We start from the raw sequence: 20665 nt of genomic DNA, 5'->3' as shown, positions 1-20665 counted from the left end.
TTTTCGAGTAGGAAGGGAGACACAGGGAAGCGAGGAAGCACAGAGTGGAATTCAGACATTTCATTGCAGGAATCAAAAATGTATTTAAAATACGCCGGAATACACAATTGAGTTAGAAAATCAATTTTGCAGCAGCAAATATTAATCTGCAAGTCATTATATTTGGTTGATAAGGTTTTTGCAAACATAGCTCCTGCAGCATCTTACAGACACCAGAAAGATGATTATTTATAGAGAATCAAGGTATTTTGTGTGTATTCGAATCAGGAAGATAGATTTTGCATTTATCTGCCCAGCCGCAGCATATAAATGCATCTGCAGTGCTTGCAAGAACCATTTGCTATGTTGTTTACATCAACAACAGTTTTTTGTTTTGCCTGGGGGGGGGGGGGGGGGGGGGGGGGGGGGGGGGGGGGGTGGTAAGGGGGAGCTTTGCCTCCCTCCTTAGCTCCTTCATTTGTTCCGAAGGGAAATTACATTAAACATTTATACACAGCATCAGGGCTGCAAAGGAAATCTATAGCATGAAAATGAATTGTAGAGGGAAGAGCTTTTGCACTGCAAGTCATGGTTCTTTAACATTGTTAAGGTCGGCAGACTGTGGCTGACATGACATACCACATTGTCAGCTTGACCTCAATTTAGACACATAATAGCCTTGATTCAGTAAGTAAGAGTATTTTGCCATTCACTCCCTCCTCGTTCCAAAAAAAAAAATTCCATTGCCTGCAGATTCAGTCTCTCAGGTGTTGTGGTTTTCACTTCTGCAATGTGATCAGTTGTGTTGTGGTAACTAGATCAGGTGCAGTTTTGGTTAAATGACTGTAAATCTATCATGCTGATCAATTCAACTACATACGTTAACCTCATCTTCAGAAGGGCAATCTCGTCATTTTTTTTACATTACTCAATGTTTTTTTTTCTGTGTGAGATTCCAGAAGGCATTCAAATTCGGAATTGTTCTGTGCTGATAATGCAATTTAGTCACATTAAATCCATAATACTAATGGAGAGAGTATTATAGTGCACAGAAAGAGATGTTGACTTAATATTACTGAGATGAAATATGATGTTCCTAACCAAATAATGCATTCACCTTTTCAAACTCAGCTCCTCCTCACCTTCGAGACCTCAAAGTTGAAATTTCTGATGAAAATCAGAGCTTTCACTTTGAGGTACAACTTTCTTCTTCTTTGCAATGCACCTTGCAGCATTTTATGGATAAGAGGTATACCAAAAACTATTGCTAACAGACTGTAGATGAGCTATTTGGGGATGTCTGGCTGCTCTCAACAGCAGCGTGAACCATCAGCTAAACTCTCCTCTCAACCTATGATTCCATGGGCATCAAAGGAGCCAAATGAGTGGGTTATAATGGAACGAGAGACCGATGGTCATGCGACATTTCAGCACAAACAAGTAAAATCTATGTTGTTTAACTAAATCATTAATTAGCACAATTTGGGAATTAGGCAGTGGGGGGAAAGTCATTAAAAAAAATAGGATTGAATGAGTAATTGAAATAAAAGGTTTCATGACACCATGTGGAAGAGAAGGGAAGGTATCCATGGTTTCCTGGCCAATGGTGTTCCAAATATCAAAAACATACAGTGCCAACATCTCCCTAATGCTGCTCAGGTCCCAGCAAATGGCCGGCAGGTCAGGAGGGGCACCATGGACAGCATCTGCCTGCAGGAAAAGACCAGCACCATGGACAAGGCTCTTATCTGAAGCCACAGCCAGAGGAGCAAAAGCTACATCCAGTTAGTCGGAATTAGATGAACTCACCTGCACTTCATCAACCCTACTCCTTAACAACCAGAGAGTGAGAGGAAGTGAGGGGGAGGGAGGGGGAAGAGGGGGGGAGAGGGGGGGGGGGGGGGGGGGAGGGGGGGGGGGGGAGGGAGGGGGGGGGGGGGGGGGGGGGGGGGGGGGGGGGGGGGGGGGGGGGGGGGGGGGGGGGGGGGGAGAGGGGGAGGGGGGGGGGGGGGGGGGGGGAGGGGGGGGGAGGGAGGGGGGGGGGGGGGGGGGGGGGGGGGGGGGGAGGGGGGGAGGGGGGGGGGGGGAGGGGGGGGGGGGGGAAGAGGGAGGGGGGGAAAGAGGGAGGGGGGAGAGGGAGGGGGGGGGGGAAGAGGGAGGGGGGGAAAGGGGGAAGAGGGGGGGAGGGGGGGGGAGAGGGAGGGGGGAAGAGAGGGGGGGGGGGGAAGAGGGAGGGGGGGAAAGAGGGAGGGGGGGGGGAAGAGGGGGGGGGGGAAGAGGGAGGGGGGGGGGAAGAGGGAGGGGGGGAAGAGGGAGGGGGGAAGAGGGAGGGGGGGGGAAGAGGGAGGGGGGGAAGAGGGAGGGGGGGAAGAGGGAGGGGGGGGGGAGGGGGGGAGAGGGGGGGGGGGGGGGGGGAGGGAGTGGGGGTTAGGGGGAGAGGGGGGGAGAGGGAGGGGGGGAGAGGGAGGGGAAGAGGGGGGGGGGGGGTGGGGGAGTGGGGGGGGGGGGGGGAGGGGGGGGGAAGAGGGAGGGGGGGAAGGAAGAGGGAGGGGGGAAGAGGGAGGGGGGGAAAAGAGGGAGGGGGGGAAGAGGGAGGGGGGAAAGAGGGGAAAGAGGGGGGGCAAGAGGGAGGGGGGAAGAGGGAGGGGGAAGGGGAAGAAGAGGGGGGGGAAGAGGGGGGGGGGGGAAGGGGGGGAAGAGGGAGGGGGGGGAAGAGGGAGGGGGGAAGAGGGGAGGGGGGGGGGGGGGGGGGGGAAGGGGGAAGGGGGGAGGGGGAAGAGGGAGGGGGGAAGAGGGAGGGGGGAGAGAGGAGGGGGAAGAAGGGGAAGAGGGGGGAAAGAGTTGGAGAAGGGGGAGGAGAGAGGGAGAGGGGAAGGAAGAGGAAGGAAGGAAGAAGGAGAAAGAGAGAGATTCTATCCAATTAAATGTGAAAACCATAAGTATGCCATTTCCATGCATCTTTGATCCACAATCATAGTGGATTATGCAGTAAGCCCTGTGCAAAAATACAGGATAACAACTTCACCATAATCATTATAAAGAATTTTGTGGTGCTGCAACATTAGAACATAAGAAATAAGGGCAGTATCAGGTCATTCTATCCTTTGTGAGGTCCACCTTATCTTATTTAAACAGATTTAGTTGCATCAAACAATTTTACCACAGCACTAAATCAGTCCAATTCTACTGGGAAACAGGACTTAAGCTGAAATAATAACAAAAACTATAAGAAATGTTCTCAGGGATCAGTGAGCATCTGTCGAGGGATAAACAAAGTTAATGGTCAATGACCTTTCAACAAAAAGTACACTAGCAGCTTAATAAAGCACACTGCAGGTTTCTGATGCTTCTGATTCAGATACATACTCTCCTTGTTTACAACAAAGTATAAAAGTTTTAGTTTGTGTTTTAGGGATACAGCATGGAAACAGGCCATTCAAAACAATCGAAATATCCGACCATTCGAAACAGGTCATGGAAACAATCCATACCAACCAACGATCACCCATCAACTAGTTCCATCCTACACACTAGGGGCAATTTACAGAAGCCAATTAACCTACAAACTCACATGTCTTTAGAAAGTGGGAGGAAACCGGAGCACCTGGAGAAAATGCCACGTGGTCACAGGTAGAACATACAAACACCATACAGACAGCAGCCGAGGTAAAGATCAAACCCGGCGTCACTGTGCCATCAAATAGACAGAACATATCTGAGACTGGTGTCCAGTCCAAGAGTGAGAGAGGGCAAGTGCTTGAGAAGCCTTCAAAGCTGTGCAGGTGGGTAGGCCTGATGGTTATAAGCCAGTGACTGAGGTTCGGGTAGCACAGCAGGAGGATGGCTCATGGTTTCATTCTGGAGATGGGCAATCAGGGAGTTGTGGACCAAACAGGGAATTAAACTGAATCTCATTCATTCCTGTGATTCAACTTTGCTGTTAATTGATTTGATTGGATCAATAAATGATAACCATCCACACGTCTGAATGTGTTGATTTGGACATCCTGCAGCAATACACATCATTTATTAATGGTAGATCTAAATGTAATTTCCTGACTATGTTTGCATTGATGAAAGAATGATTTTTTTAATTCACTTCTGCAACTTCACACCGATGTTCACAAGTTCATAGGCCATAGAAGCCGAATTAGGTCATTTGGCCCATCAAATCTACTCCCCATTCAATCATAGCTGATCTATCTCTCCCTCCAAACCCCATTCTCCCGCCTTCCCCCCATATCTACTGACACCCGTACCAATCAAGGATCTATCAATCTCCGTTTAAACATATCCATTGACTTGGCCTCCACAGCCATCTGGAAATTTAAGCCAAATTCACAGTGGAATGGAAATTTAATACAATATGGCTGCATATTGTAATCTAATTCTGAAATCCTGTTCCATTGAAATCAACTGATCCAAATTTCAAAAGCAGATGACAACACGGGGATATTATTATATTATACATTCCGTGCAGATGACCCAGGTCTGATGTATTGGTCCAACACCATCTCAAGTTGCACATAGAATCTATATTACACACTAAAATGGTTCATAGTCCTGCACTAGCTTTAGGCTGCTAAACCTGTTGGAAGGCGTCATTGGCATTTTTCCTGAAGCTGCCCTGATATCTTTCCTCACGTGACTGCTGCCAACTACTTATGTTTGTTTCTCTGCCAATGAAACTAGCATTTCAACAATACATTATATACTGGTAACTTCTTCAGAGTAATTACATTTGAGCTGACAACTATGATCCAACATGTTTTGGAGTTTTACTGATTATTCTTGACCTCAAAAACCCTCTCACAACACCAGTTATGTCCACTTCATTGAGCAGACAGCACACGATTCAATAACCACAAAGGGAACCTTTAAGAAGAGGGAAATTCGGAAGCTATAGCATTAGAAGATTGACGGGATAGTCCAGTTAGAAGTTCATGTTTTTATAATGGAAAGATAATATTAGTTGTTTTTTTGGTGGTGAAGATTGAATGTGTGCATTCAAACTACAGAAAAGAATGAAGGAAAGACTGCCTTTGAAAAGTTTCATGGTCACTGAAATCCCAAACGTTTGACACATCAACAGAGTTTTGTCAAGCACAGTCACTGCTGCAAATCACTGCAGCTAATATATAAGCTAGATGGACTTATCAATTTCTCAGGGTAATGACCAGTTCAGTTTTATCATCTGACTAAGAGATACGAGAACAAACCAAGTGGGTAATTCAGCTGAAAAAGATTAATTTGACTTTAACATCTCATCCAAAAAAAAATCAATGCCTCTGCCAATGCATCACTTAGGGTCCAGCACGGATTCAATGCTCAGTTCCATAATGCATCCAAGCCCATAATATACTGATTTAGAGGCAAGGGTGCTTACAAATAACCTGAGCCAATACTTGTAACAAAGGTGTTCTTTCAGCAAATGGATTATAAGAGGCAAAATGCAAGTAATAAATTCAAACAGTGCATGCTTCATGTCAGATTCATACTTATGGAACAACTGTGTTTTTGAATACATACCCACACAGAGAGGCGGAGGGTAGTTCCACCGGCGAACTGTTCCAGGCATACAAGATATATGGGAGTGTCCCTAGAAGAATAAGCATCAGTGACTGATCTATCATCATCAACTTTCATCTGAAATACCCCACACAAACCCTCTATGCAGTTTGTAATTATTCATATCTTACTGCATTTGTGCATTGCTTAATTACCTGGAGCTGGTAACCTGGCTCGCAGCGAAAAGACACAACATCATTGACTAAGTATCTCTCGCCAATCTTTACACTGTTGGCAGGGACCAATGGTTCTGGACAGCTTGTCAACCCCACAGCTACAAAAAAGAGAACATGAAAGCAATTACCAAAGGCTGTATTTCATGCCAATATCTTGTGAGTTTCTTGCACTCTTGCCAGAAGCATTATCCCAATTTAATGCAGGAATACCTTGTGGTTGTAATTGCTACAGTGCATAGTCATCGGGCACAGAAACAGGCCCTTTGGCCCAACTCATCAATGCTGATCAAGATGCCGCATCGTAACTAGATTGTCCTGCATCTGATCCATATCCCTCTAAACCTTTCCTATCCATGCACTTGTCTTTTTACTATCCATGTAATGTGTTTTTTTTTGTTTTTTTATATTGTTACAGTACTTACCTTAACTACCTTGTCTGGTTCCTCATTCTGTATACCTACCACCTTCTGAGTAAAAAACCTGCCCCCAGGTTCATGTTAAATCTTGCCCCTCTCACCTTAAATACATGTTTTTTTGTTTTTGATTACCCTACCATGGGTAAATAACTCTGTGCATTCATCCTATCTATTCCCCTAATGATTGTATACATCTCCTCAGCCTCCTGTGCTGCAAGGAATACCTAGCCTGCCCCTCAAGCCCAGGCAAAAACCTTGCAAATCATTTCTGCACTCGTTCCAGCTTATTGATATCCTTCCTTTAGCAGGGTGACCAAAATTGAACACCGTACTCCAAGTGTGGCCTCATCAACGTCTTGTACAACTGTAATGCAACATCCCACTTCTATATTCAATACCCTGACTGGTGAAGGCCTTATGTCTTTTGGTGTAGTAGCGAGCACGATGCACAGAGAGGTCTTCATGTTACTGTTAACATTTACTGATAACTTGCATTGGGCCCTCAATAATTGTTTTGTTATTACCATGACCATCAGCTGTCTATGTTTCAAATTGTCGATTTATGGAATTATTGCCATAGGGAATCTGGAAGTCTGTTCTGTTCCCTCTAATCATACACGAATATACCTATAAACCTAAATAATTTTGATTATTTAACATAAAAAGCGAAAACTATTCAAATACTTGTGTGAAAAGGTATAATGAAAGGAAAACAGAAGGCTTGCTTTGAATGCAGGCACTCCAAGGAAATACTTTTGATTTGTGTCAAAAGTAATTTATTAAAAATTCTTCCATTCTGTTTGTTTTCCATTTTCTTCAACTCATGTTCCAGAAAACATAAAGAGAACTCAACTGTGAAAATAACATTATTTTTTGCAAGGATTTGTAATTTATGTGGAAATTGCGTTTATTATATTGATTGCGAACAAATAAAGATGACATTTGAACATGATGTCAGGAATCAGGCAAAACACTTCTGATGAAGCAACAGTAATATCTTCATCCAGTTACAATGTGACCAGCTTTCTCTCTCCCACAGCAATAACCACTGTACAGACACACAGAAGCTTTTCCTCAGACAAATCTTCAGAGGATGACAAACAAAGTGAAATTTATCACCCTGAGCCTTCACTATGGTAGCACAGAAAATAGTAAAGTAGCAGATTAGAGACAACCTGAGCAAAGTACTGTCTTAGCAGTACAATTCATAAAGCAATGCATCAACCGTACATGATTTACCAATTTATTTTAAAATTTGCTACAATTTATTTTCCCTCACAAGGATTGTGAGGTGAAAGCATTGATTCAGATACAGTTTCTCATTTCAAAATTAGAGCAGAAGCCATTTCATGAATGCCAACCTTCATAAAAATCTGGGCAGAGAAGGCGGCATGCGTAGAGTGTAGAGAATAACAAGCAGATGTGAGTCATGCTGACAGTCAACATTATGAACAAATGTGGGAAGAAAGAGGCTTCGGGTTTTCTTTCATTGATTTCCTAGGCTCGCTGATTAAATTAAAATGAAACACTGGAACCAAATAGAACTGAACAGCAGATACTTCTGGCAAAACCTGCTCATGAACTGAACCTCAGAAATCTCAACCTTGATTTTCCATAAATTAATTTTCAATTGTTAAAACATTTACAGATAATTGACACTTTTAAATACAACTTTTAAACATTTAGGGTTATTGTGGAATTGTAATAGATGTCTTCAGGGGTTTTTCATACTCATTTTAATTAGCAATTGCTATCCGCCCCTGTTCGTTGAACCAACTAATGCAGTAGGGAAGATAGACAGAAATGCTGGAGAAACTCAGCGGGTGAGGCAACATCTATGGAGCGAAGGCAATAGGCAACGTTTTGGGTCGAAACCCTTCTTCAGACTTCAGTAGGGAAGGTGGATTGTGGAATGAGACAAAGCAATAGCCTTGAGGGACGTGCAAGTGTGGACAGTAATGTGAACTGATCTGCCGGGAAATGGGGAAAATTAGGCTAATGGTTAGGAAGGCCCAATTACAGGATGGAATACAAGATGAAGATTACTTTGGGGGAGAGGGGTCATATTGGTTGAGGTTACAGGTCAAGGATGCATTAAGATGCTGTGGAAGTTGGAAAGTGACAGACACAAGATAAAATGTTCTGCAGTAGGAAACATTAAGTGAAGTAGAATCACAGAATTATTACAGCACAGGACACTAATCTATCTAGTGTTGGATGTTTGCAATATAGTCAATCCAATACCACAGCCTTTTTCCCGAAGCCATGCATTTTCTTCTTTTGAGAGTAATGAATGACCAACCTTTGATAGTATGAATGCCATGTCATCACCACGTACATCGTTCCTCAGATTTCTTTTTGCCATCCAGTTTACACCCACATGTCTGGTGCTCAATCTTTCCACCAAGGGGGAAAACATTCTTCTTATTCACTTTGTTCAGTGAATAAGTGAACAAAAGTAACTCCCTTTTGCTGGGTTTGTGGTGAGAAATTAATTTACTTTGGTAATGAACAATAACTCCGCTCAAGGTTTAATAGAATATTGGCACTGTACATTTTAAGGGCCCAGGGCATACAATCAAAATGGGCATCAGAGGGAAAAAAATGAAAATAGTCACAGTGGGTAATTTTGAGGAAAAAGTAGCAGTCAAAAGTAAAACATTGGTATGTTATAACGAAGGGTGAATGCACCTATCTCTTGCCAACATTTTTGTTTTGGGCCGTATTCTTTCTCACCTCATGCTCAGTTGGAGTGCATTTCATCCATGTAATTAATTGTGTGCTATTCCCATGAAACTGCTGAGCATTCACCTTTCCATCCTGTTGTTCTGTTGACCACACCATCATCTGCTAACCATTATTGTTCAGATGGGTGCACAGAACTCATCATGCTCTGTAATTATTTATTCAATATTCACAAGAGATACCTGCAAAAGGTTCACTTGCAAGCAGGCCTACTGTTAAAATGACATAAAGGTTACCATTACAACAGCCAAACCTCATTCACAATGTTTAATCCCACTCCCAAACAACTGACCAATGATGAACCAGGATGCTTGTAACTTTGATTTCATTTTGACACCAAGATAAGCTTCAGACCAATAATATCTAAAGAAGGGTCTCGACCCGAAACGTCACCTATTCCTTCTCTCCAGAAATGCTGCCTGTCCCGCTGTTACTCCAGCTTTTTGTGTCTATCTTCAGTTTAAACCAGCATCTGCAGTTCCTTCTTACACATTCAGACCAATAATAATCCATTATCACTTAAATAGCCTGACACCAGCTTCCTGCACCTATTTTCTATGATATCATAACATAGTCTTAGAGTAATGCAGCACAAAAACATGCCTTTTGGTCCAACTCATCCTTGCTAACCAAGATGACTTGTCCAGAGTCACAGAGACATACAGCATGGAAGCAGGTCCTGCAGCCCAACTTGCCCATGCCAACAAAAATGCCCTTTCTGCACTAATCCCACCTGACTGCGTTTGTCTGCGAATGTTTCTGCACTAATCCCACCTCATTGCTCTAAACCTTTCCTGTCCAAATGTCTTTTAAATGTTGTTATAGTACCTGCCTCAACAACCTCCTCTGGCAACTTGCCCTATACACCCATCACCCTCTGTGTGAATAACCTGCCCCCCCTCAGGTTCCTATTAAATCTTTCCCCTCTCACCTTAAACATATATGCTCTGGTTCTTGATTTCCCTACTCTGGGTAAAATACTGTGCATTCACCCTATTCCCCTCATGAGCTTATACACTTCCATAAGATCACCACCCTTCTGCACTCCTAGAAATAAAGTCGAAGCTGACCCAGCCTCTCATAGCTCAGGCCCACAAGTACTGGCAACATCCTCATGAATCTTCTTTGCACTTTTTCCAGCCTAAGAACATACTTCCTATAGCATGGTGACCAAAACTGAACAAAATACTCCAACCCCCACCAACCTCTTGTACAACTGCAATGTAACATCCCAACCTCTATACTCAGCACGCTGACTGATGAAACAGTCAATGAACAGAAAGCCTTCTTGACCACCCTATGCAACTGTGGCACTCTTTCAATGAACTATGTACCTACACTCCTAGATACCTCTGCTCTTCAACACTCCCCAGGGCCCTGCCTTTCACTTTCCACAAATTAGGACATGTGCTATTCAACCTGAAGGATACAGAACCTCGTGATTAAAAAATGATGAATGCCAAATGTTCTTTAAGATTACAGGGAAAAGCATAGTCTGTTTAGATCTGGTAAGGACTGAGTGTACATTACATGTGAGCTATGATTGCATCTCACATTTTATCTTCTCCGTAATGACCCTTGTCCCTTCCAAATGTAACACAATTGGAGCTCATAAAATGTTTTCTGTGCTTGTTAGTTTGGATGCTGCACTGAAATAGCAGCTGAAAATAATGTTTTTTTCCCCCAATTATATTCACATACATCATATGTAGTTACAGCAGTAACATCCAGAATCAGTGTCAAATCTACCCTGCACTGGAGCCTCCATGTCCAGTAAAAACTGTTTCTTCAATGGATTATCTCCACATGAAATCAACAGTAAGCCTTGATGTGATGTTGATAAGCATGCAAAATGACAGGCATGCAATTTATCTGCAGGCCAACTTGTATTTCAATAAAAACCCATATACCTTTAAGCTAGGTTCTATTATAATAAACAGTCACGTGCAGATACATGGGGGCATGGCTTGGGAAAACACACCACCTCTCGAACGTATGTGTGCACATCAGATGCAATGGGAGAGGGGTGACTAAGCAACAAGTTGTAAATGTGGAACAGATGGGCATGGATCACTTGGTTGTCTATGGTTGCCTAACCAATGTATGGCACTGTGTCAGTTGGTTTTTGTGTGATAAATTCATGAAAGAGTTGTTATTTCCTACATCTGTTCCCAACAGGAAGCCCACATAGCAATAAACAGAGTCACCATCTGTTGTCAAGAATAGCGCCATGCTGCCTCCTGTGGTTAAACTGCAACCACAACCTTCCCTCGTTATTCTCACCACTTATCCTCCTCTCAATAAGGAAGAGGATATTTAACCTCTCCATGACAACTCCTTTCCTCCTAAACGATGGCTAAAGTGATAAAATATTTAATACTCATCTCTCGGGTTTAAAGACTAACAATTATTTACCTACTTACCTTGAAGTCTATAAAATAATTTGCATTTGAGTTTTGAGACAGATTTTTCCAGACCAGCTGCTGGTTGAGCAGTTACAGACTGGAGGTGTATTAAAATAACTTTCTGCTAATTATGCAATGTAAAAAAATGCATACATTTTATCACCCTTCTTTGCTGTTTGCTATCTGTGGTCAGATAACTAACAATTTGTTCTCAGAAGAGTCTTCTTTGGCCAGGTAACTGACCATTAATCCCAGAGGATTCCTCTAGAATTGCAGACCCAAGCATATTTTTCTTCGTTAGAAAAAATTAAACTAACTCTTCGGAATTAGTGCCTATTTAATTATTGAACCATTCATCACCATTAAGAAAACAGATTTTTATTTCATACATACAAATATTAGAATGGGAATGATGTTCCAAGCATAGTTGATACTCCCTCCTTGAGTAGCTTTGATTGTCATTTCGAAGACAAAACTAAATATATTTTTCCACATGTGCAGTTTGAGTTTGTGAAACTGAATGAAAGGGAATAAATTAAGAATTCGGCTTTGGAATGAATTTTTCAAATAATCCATGCTTCTAATTTAGAGGATCAAACATTGGAGATTCAAATTTAATTGGACTCAGATCGTGACCAACTCAAACCATCGTCTTACTTCAATCATTTGTACCGAATTGATGATATTTGGGAGAAATGAGGCAGGATCTGTCATATTCATCCAAATCGTTGCCACTATTCCCTCTAATAGCTTGTACAATTTAGTCTCTGCATTTTCAAACCCATTTTTATCACTATTGAATAATGAAGATAACACACTTATAAAAGCTGTTCTGTTCAAATGCGAAAAGCAATGGGACTCCGAGAATACATTAGTTTAAAGATGCAGCATGTGTATAGCTGTCAGCAATAATTCCTAAATGCTTATTTAAAGGTCATTTAAATCCAATATGGCCACATCATTCATGAATGAGGATGAAAGTCTGCAATTATCAACAGTACCAATCAATTTATTTTATTGTTCTATGACTTCCTTAGGCATGCAGCCACAGGGTTTGCTTGAATGATGTCTTTCTCATGAATCTACTGGAGGAACAGAAGGTGGAACCAAATTCACTGACCTGATTATTGGGCCCGAATGAACGTGAGCCATTGCTAGAGATGCCAGCAGTAAAGCTTCTAATACGATGGTTATCATCTGTAAATTATTGGGCTTTTTCCCCCTTATTCCACCGCAGCTGGCTCCGATGTCATGTCGTTTCATTGATTTCAGGGGCATGTGTTGTACATGTCCACCCTCGCCTTTTCCCAAACAACCCTCTAGGGTAAATCTACCCCTGGCCAACTCCAGTAGCTTAAGCTATGATTTTTGTTGTAAGCCACCACTTTAAAAGCTCCCACTAAGCTAGGAGATAGAAGAGGTGAAAGTCTGCACTAAGGCACATGATTTAGGACGTTTTACGAGATTAATAGGCACGGAGCTCCCAACTCCTGATTCTAATTCTCTTGACACATTACACAAATATGTGTATTAGAATAATGTTTCCCCACTCCCTTGCACCAAACCAATGCAGAAACTGTGCAAACAACACTAACACACAATTTTCTGACTAAAACATTTCAAGGCCAATTGCCTTTAAAGTTTATGTTTGGCCTATGAACCTGCTATTTGTTATTTGAGTAACATTAAAACTATGTCACAAATAACAGAATTAGAAGCCACCAAGAAGTGTGTCAGATGGCTAAAAGGCATTGCTGACCCATAAGATGCAGGGTGATACCTAGTTTCAGTGCAAAGTATGGTCACTCCATGAAGAAGTGGGGAAATTCCAAGTGACAGGAGATTTAGGTTTAAAAATATTTAAATATGAAGACACGAGCGACTGCAGATGCTGGACTGCACAAAAAGCTGGAGTAACTCAGTGGGACAGACAGCATCTCTGGAGAGAAGGAATGGGTAACGTTTCGGGTCGAGACTCTTCTTCAGTCTGATTATTCAGACTGAAGAAGGGTCTCGACCCAAAAGGTCACCCACTCCTTTTCTCCAGAGATGCTGTCTCTCCTGCTGAGTTACTCCAGCTTTTTGTGTCTATCTTCGGTTTAAAAAAACAGCATCTGCAGTTCCTTCCTACACATTTTATCTTTATGGAGTTTGCCGTGTATATATATTTTTGCTATACATTGTACCATCCACTGAAAATTCTTACTTTTATATTCCAGATGAAATCCAGCTGCAGAAACGCTGATGTCAGAATAAAAATGCAAATAAAGTTGATTGGAGCTGCTGTTCAACAAATTTGGGACTGTGGTGCCTGGAAGACATGAAGCAGAGGGAATAATTGGATCAGATTAGCCAAACTGTACGTAGCTCCTTCACTTCGAGAACCCACTGTGAAATCTGAGAAAAAATATACCATAACCACAGCAAATACGCTGGCTCTGATGCAGCGTTTAGTTGAATATTAATTTCAACTTGCCAGTTATTAATGTGTTATATATTAATTCAATATCCTTTCCTTCAGCATTAAGCAAGAGCTTAAAGACTCTGGCTTTTCAATTTGTAAAATAACAATTAGATTTCAACACTCAAAATCCTTTGGAATCTGCAGCATCCATGTGAAAGCGTGCTTTTAAGAACTGAGCGCATAATGTCCTCTGATTTTTGTTGCAGAAATGTGCCAAACATCACTATTAATTGAGAGTTTACTGCCTTCAATAAAAGGTGTTTTATTACTAGCTCCATCGCTGTCAGCAATACAAAATAATTTCCATTCAGCACATTGCCATTGAATTTGGGATTTGTTGCTTGACAAAGAAGCATGGCAACGATCCAATTCTTAAGGTATAATAATGATGAAGGCAGGCATTAAATGTGGTGGATATGTTTGTAGGATCTGAATGAACTCAACTATTTTCTCTGTATAGGGAATGGGTAGAAATGTCCCCAAGAAGATCTCAGGAAGGATAGAGAACAGAGAAACACGTGGTTATGTAAGATGTTGCAGGTTATATTGTTAGTGGTAGGTTTGGAGCCATATGTGTTATTGATGAGACTACACTAGCATGGATTACAACAGGACTCAATCACAAACATGATGAAAAGCCAGAAGGGACATTTTAATATAGAGGGCACAGAAATCCAGTAGAAGTACAAAATACAAGGCAAAGTGGAGCCCGAGGAAAGCAACATAAAGCGGAGAAGCAGAACTTGAAAGCTAAGTAGAAACCTGGCTGAAGAATCAGGTCTTGGTGAAATGGCCCAGAAGGAAAGATTTTCTGACTCTGAAGCCAATGATGAGTCGGCTGAGTCAGAGACATCACATGAGAGTCTACCCACAGGGCTGTTCACAAAACCTCAATGGCAACCATTGCAGAGAAAGAGCCTGATGTCTATTTGAACAACATGAAGGAACCAGTTCACTAGATTGTCAGGACAACACCAGGGCCATAACAAGACACCACAAACACGGTGAGAATTAAGAGGCTCAGCACAGGGTGCTGTGGTGAAGTAATGCTGACTGAGTCTGGCATAGAGGAGACAGCAGACAAATTGAGAATATGTACATTGTGGGGTAATCCTCAATGTCTCCAAGATGTTTGTTAGAAATGAAATTACTGAATCACCTGAATCAGACAGAGATTAATGTAGATACTTTAATAGAGAATTGCAGTGCAGTATGGAGGGGGTTCAAAGGCTCTTAAGATCCTCCATAGGATGTCACAGCAGATAAATGTTTGCTGATGTCAGCTCAACATATTGTAGTCAGAGATGAATTGGAACTACAATGGAAAGAGCAGAAGAAAGAAGTTCCATATGTACTAGAAGTCACGGTGTAAGACAGGGTGCATATCTAGGTCAAGAGAGAGATACAAAGATAGAGGTGTGTAGGAAGTTAACTGCAGATGTGTAGGAGGAAACTGCAGATGTTGGTTTACACCAAAGATAGACACAAAATGTTGGAGTAACTCAACGGGACAGGCAGCATCTCTGGACAGAAGGAATGGGTGGTGTTTCGGGTCGAGAGAGACTGAGAGCCAGGGAAGAGGGCGACATAGAGATATGGAAGAATTAGGTGTGAAAATGAGAGATCAAAGAAAATGTAGAATGGATCATTGTTAGCTGAGGGGGAAGGTGACAATGAGGCACACAATCAGTAAAATTTAATCAGGACGACATTGAATCTAGTCAAAGAACTAGTATGAGGGAAGGATCGAGAGACGGAAAGCATCAAACATATGACTGATTTAAAAAAAAAAATCATCTGTAAGCTTCATCATCTCCCTACACTTATGGTCAGTTCATTTAATACATTATGAAAAGTAAAGAATTGTAGCCCACCTGAGCCTTTCAGTCACAAAATCGCCCATTAACCATTACCCTTTATTTCCTGCCACAGAGCAAGTTTTTAATCCAATTCTTTTGACCCCAGTTAATTCTAAATGTTGACGCATACATCTGGCACCTAGAAGGAGGTGGTTAAGATAGTGGAATATTATGTATTCACAGATGTGAAGACAATTAACTTGAAGCGGCAGTTGCAGAACAGCATGCTGGACCAAGATGTTCACGAGGATTACACAAGATGTACACAAAGTTGACACAAGATGGCTGGAGTGATTGCTTCAGACATTTTAAGTACAGCTTGCCATAACGAATATTGCAGGCAAGAAGACCAAGAGATTGAATTAAGTTATAAATAGTCACATTTATTACTTGCTTTTGTATTCTTAAAATAAATAGATATTTAAGGTATCATTCATTTAGATTTTGTATGTTTTGTTTTAAAATAAAAAGCAATGTATTCTAAATATATATGTATTAAGGGCTGATTGCCTCACATGGTATAACTTTAACTCATTGGTATTTCAACATTGTCTTCAAAATAAAGGATGTTTTAATCTGCGCCTCTACCTCTGTTGAATGCCTTCGTAAGCAGCAACATAAAGCAGCCTGATATAATAGGGTCCATTTAGAAGAATAATGGCTTTCAGTGCAAGAATTATGGACATTTTAAGGAATTGTAAAGTAACATGTTCGCAGAATGCTGTAGCACTTCAATGGGGTAAAGGTTTGCATTGATGGAATTCTGTGCATTCATCGGAGATCATGGGTGCAGATGATGGAATAAAAGAGGAAAACAGTTACGTGAATCACGTCACCTTCAGATTGAGAATAAATCACTAGCAATTTCAAACTGCCTCTAAAGCATTGAACACAACTACTAGGCTTGATGACAAAACAAGGATGAAACCAATCACTAACGATTAGATTTGCCATACATTTTCAGAATTTACTCAAGCAAGCTCCAAGTGACGATTTTGTTTATTTCTCACAGTTGAAGTTCGGCATTTTCTTTCTTGTTATGAATGGACAACAAAATTAAAATAATATAATTCTTCATATTAAAATGAGAGTGGCACCTTGGCGCAGTGGTAGAGTTGCCGCATTACAATGCCAGAGACCAGGGTTCGATCCTGACTACGGGTGCTGTCTGTCCGGAGTTTGCAAGTTCTCCCCGTGACTGTGCAGGTTTTCCACGAGAACCTCGGTTTCCTCCCACACTCCAAAGATGTACAGGTTTGTAGGTTAATTGGCTTGCTATATATGTAAAAATTATCCCTAATGTATAGGATAGTGTTAGTGTGTAGGGGTCATTGGTCGGTGTGGTCTCGGTTGGCTGAAGGGCCCGTTTCCGGCGTGTATCTCTAAACAAAATTAAACAAACATGCTCTTTTATAGTCTGAGGCTGAGTTTGTGTCTGATCTCACCCTTGATATGGTCAGTTGGAACAACTCTGCTCAGTTTTAATCAGATGGTTGCTTAAACCAACGTCTTTCTCCAAAGGGGGAGCAGCAAGCATCTTCTTGAAGTTCTCTCCTCCAACAGCATTTGCCATGATAATTAATTCACATCAGAAGGAACCTAAGGCCTTAGCCCAACTGCCAGTATGTACTAATTCAATTAAGAACTGAAAAGCCACGTTCCTTAACCTTAAAGTGGAAACAAACTTAGATTTAACAAGTGGTGGGGTTCAAAAGTTACTAAGTCTTTTGTCATTGTTTTATAATGATGTGCACTACTGGTTCAGAGAGCATTAAAATTCAGGGCAGTTATTTAGGCAAACATTTTCTATTGAAGAACATCTACAAAATTCATCTTTAAAGTTATCTAATTATTTTTGCAGAGCTGCAGATTATTCTGGAGAATAATCCGGGGCAAAAATTAGATATTTACATTACATTTCATTTCCATGCAAAAATGAAAACATATTCTTCAAATGTTAAATAATTTATGGGCAACCACAGACAATTATTTCATATGAGCCTGGAATAATTCCACTATATTAAATGAACTAATATGGTATTTGTAAAATTTGAGAAGGTTTTGAATACCTACTACACTCAATGTCAAAAATGACCACAGGCATTTTATAAACTCAAGAACTAATGCCTCATACAGCATTAGAATGGATGAAGAGATATACACGTAAAATGCAACATGAAATCGGAAAAAGGATTTGTTGGCAGATACTTCCACTGAACGACAGTAAAATTGAAGGTTTACACATTACATCCTTTGCACATTAGGTTTCTTGGTTAGTTCGGGTGTCAGGGGTTACGGGGAGAAGGCAGGAGAATGGGGTTAGGACGGAGAGATAGATCAGCCATGATTGAATGGCGGAGTAGACTTGATGGGGGAATGGCCTAATTCTGCTCCTATCACTTATGACATTATGACATCCTAAAACATTGGAGCAAAGTACTTGGCTAAACACAGCAGCGAAGTATTCTTCGTCAGTGCCTTGATCACAGCATTTAAAATGGCCCTCGCATGGATTCTGGCAACCACTTTTAATCCCAATGGATACCTGTTTTAAAATGATTGATTGCCTGATTGCCTGATTGACTGAAAGAAACCACATGGAAACGGCCATTGAGTCCATTCTACACATGGGGAAAATTTACAGTGGCCAATTAACATACAAAACCATGTCTTTGCTATGTGGAAAGTAACCAGAGCACCTGAAGGAGTTTCACTTGGTCACAGGGAGAATGTGCAAACTCCACACGGACAGCACCTGAGGCCAGGATCAAACCCAGGTCTCTGGCACTGTGAGGCAGCTGTTTCACCAGAGACTCGATTCTGCAGTATCTTATTAATTCACCTCCAATATCCACTGATTCTATGGTCCTTTCTGCACCATATTTTATAATGGTAGAATTTAGGAGATTGAGGGGGGATCTTATAGAAACTTATAAAATTCTTAAGGGGTTGGACAGGCTAGATGCAGGAAGATTGTTCCCGATGTTGGGGAAGTCCAGGACAAGGGGTCACAGTTTAAGGATAAAGGGGAGAAGGCAGGAGAATGGGGTTAGGACGGGTTATCTCTCCGTCCTTTGGGACCGAGATGAGAAAAGCATTTTTCACACAGAGAGTGGTGAATCTATGGAACTCTCTGCCACAGTAGGTAGTTGAGGCCAGTTCATTGACTATATTTAAGAAGGAGTTAGATGTGGCCCTTGTGGCTAAAGGGATCCGTGGGTATGGAGAGAAGGCGGGTATGGGATACTGAGTTTGATGATCAGCCATGATCATATTGAATGGCCGTGCAGGCTCGAAGGGCTCAATGGCCTACTCCTGCACCTATTTTCTATGAATCTATGAAAACTAGTGACCATCCCAAAATAAGAAGGATTCTTTTGGTTTGCACTTGGGTAACTTCAGTTCCTAAACAAAAAAGCAGACAATGAGGAGAAGGAAATTGAAATGACATGGCTTCACTTCACTGAATTGTGAAATTATGTTTTGTATTTCTAGGAAGGGAAGAGTTATAGAGTGACTAGTCTTTACTAAAGTGCAGCCATGCTAAGCAATCTCCTTTTTCTTTACCAATCCTTAAAGAGTGAAAGGGGAATCTATTAAGAGGGCAATCCAGCTGATCTTTGTCTTAGATCCCGCATTTAGAGCTTTCCAGATCAGTAAATTGCAGGACCTAAAATGAGGTTCAGTAACTTTCCTTAGTTTAGTTTAAAGATAGATGAAGGAAACAGGCCCTTTGGCCCATCGAGTTCATGCCAACCATTCACACTAGGTCTATGTTATCCTGCTTTCTTATCCACCCTACATATTAGGAGCAGCCAATTAACCTACAAACCCCCACGTCTTAGAGATGTGTGAGGAAACCGGAGTACCTGACACATACCTAATAAAATGGTCATCTGCCCCTCAAGCTCACTTTACCATTTGATAAGATCATGGCTGCACTCCTAGCTCAAACACCATTCTCCTGCCTTGTCTTTATCCATATTTTCATTGCACCTGTTCCTCATCGAATTTGTTCATATGAAAATAAGCTCAAATTGACTTGACGATCTCTAAAAATGTAATGCCCTTAGTGTAATCAATACTTGCGCATTCATTCATGGCCATCTAGGGGCAGAGAATTCCAAAGATTCCCTGCCCTTTGAGCAAAGAGGTTTCCCTTAATTTTGTTCGGAAATGGCCTACTACACATTTTAAAAGTGTGACTGCAAGTTCTAGACTTCTTACCCAGGGGAAAACATCCTCTCACACCCATATCGTATTGACGTGCATAACTAGAAATTAGGACAAAAAGTTTGAAAATTGGCTCTGTGGCAGAGTTTGAGGTCATAAGGTAATGTGATAGGAGCAGAATTAGGCCATTTGGTCCATCAAGTCTATTCCGCCATTCAATCATGGCCGATCTATCTCTCCCTTCTAACCCCATTCTCCTGCCTTCTCTCCATAACCTCTGACACCCGCTTAGTTTAGTTTATTGTCACATGTACCAAGGCACAGCTTTCGTTGTGTGCTAACCAGTCAGCGGAAAGACAACTCATGATTATAATGGAGCCAACCACATATAAGTTGCAAATAAGTAGTTAATTTCCCAGTTTTTAAATTCTTGGTAATATTAACAAAAAAGAGCTATGGTTGATCCGTTTTAAAAATTGAAGTGGTTTCCTATTAATGTTTTAACTTGCATGATGAGATCAAATTACCTGAAAAGCTGCCAAGCATCGTTGCTGTAATATCCCCACCGTCAAAGACCTCCAATGAGTCCCAGTTATGTTCTGTGGCAAAGCTGATAACTTGAATCTGAAACCCCAATTACATATTATTAGTGAATTGAAAACGGTCCTTCAATATTTGATTAATACAAGCAATCAGTCTGTGAGACAACGTATACAACAAGACAAAGTGAATCCTTACAGAGGAATTTGGGAAATCTCATTTCAAGCCCTTGGCAGAAACAAAGCTATAGTATAAAACTGAGCCAGATGGCACTAAATTGTTCACCTCATTTAAAAGAACCACAGGGTTGATGACTACATGAAATGGATATCCCAGATTT

The 20665-nt window shown here is 41.5% G+C and overlaps 1 protein-coding gene across 1 annotated transcript in view; it reads right to left on the bottom strand.

The window, feature by feature from the left end:
• csmd2 (CUB and Sushi multiple domains 2) overlaps positions 1-20665 on the bottom strand; it is a 577487-nt gene that overhangs the window by 202501 nt on the left and 354321 nt on the right. The window contains 4 exon segments of the mRNA XM_055656152.1: positions 5509-5578; positions 5703-5821; positions 13496-13600; positions 20313-20409. Coding sequence (XP_055512127.1) covers positions 5509-5578; positions 5703-5821; positions 13496-13600; positions 20313-20409 — 391 coding nt within the window.

This window comes from Leucoraja erinacea, chromosome 26 (assembly GCF_028641065.1).
Source record: "Leucoraja erinacea ecotype New England chromosome 26, Leri_hhj_1, whole genome shotgun sequence".
NCBI classification, from domain to species: domain Eukaryota; kingdom Metazoa; phylum Chordata; class Chondrichthyes; order Rajiformes; family Rajidae; genus Leucoraja; species Leucoraja erinaceus.
This window is presented reverse-complemented; position numbering and strand designations above follow the sequence as displayed.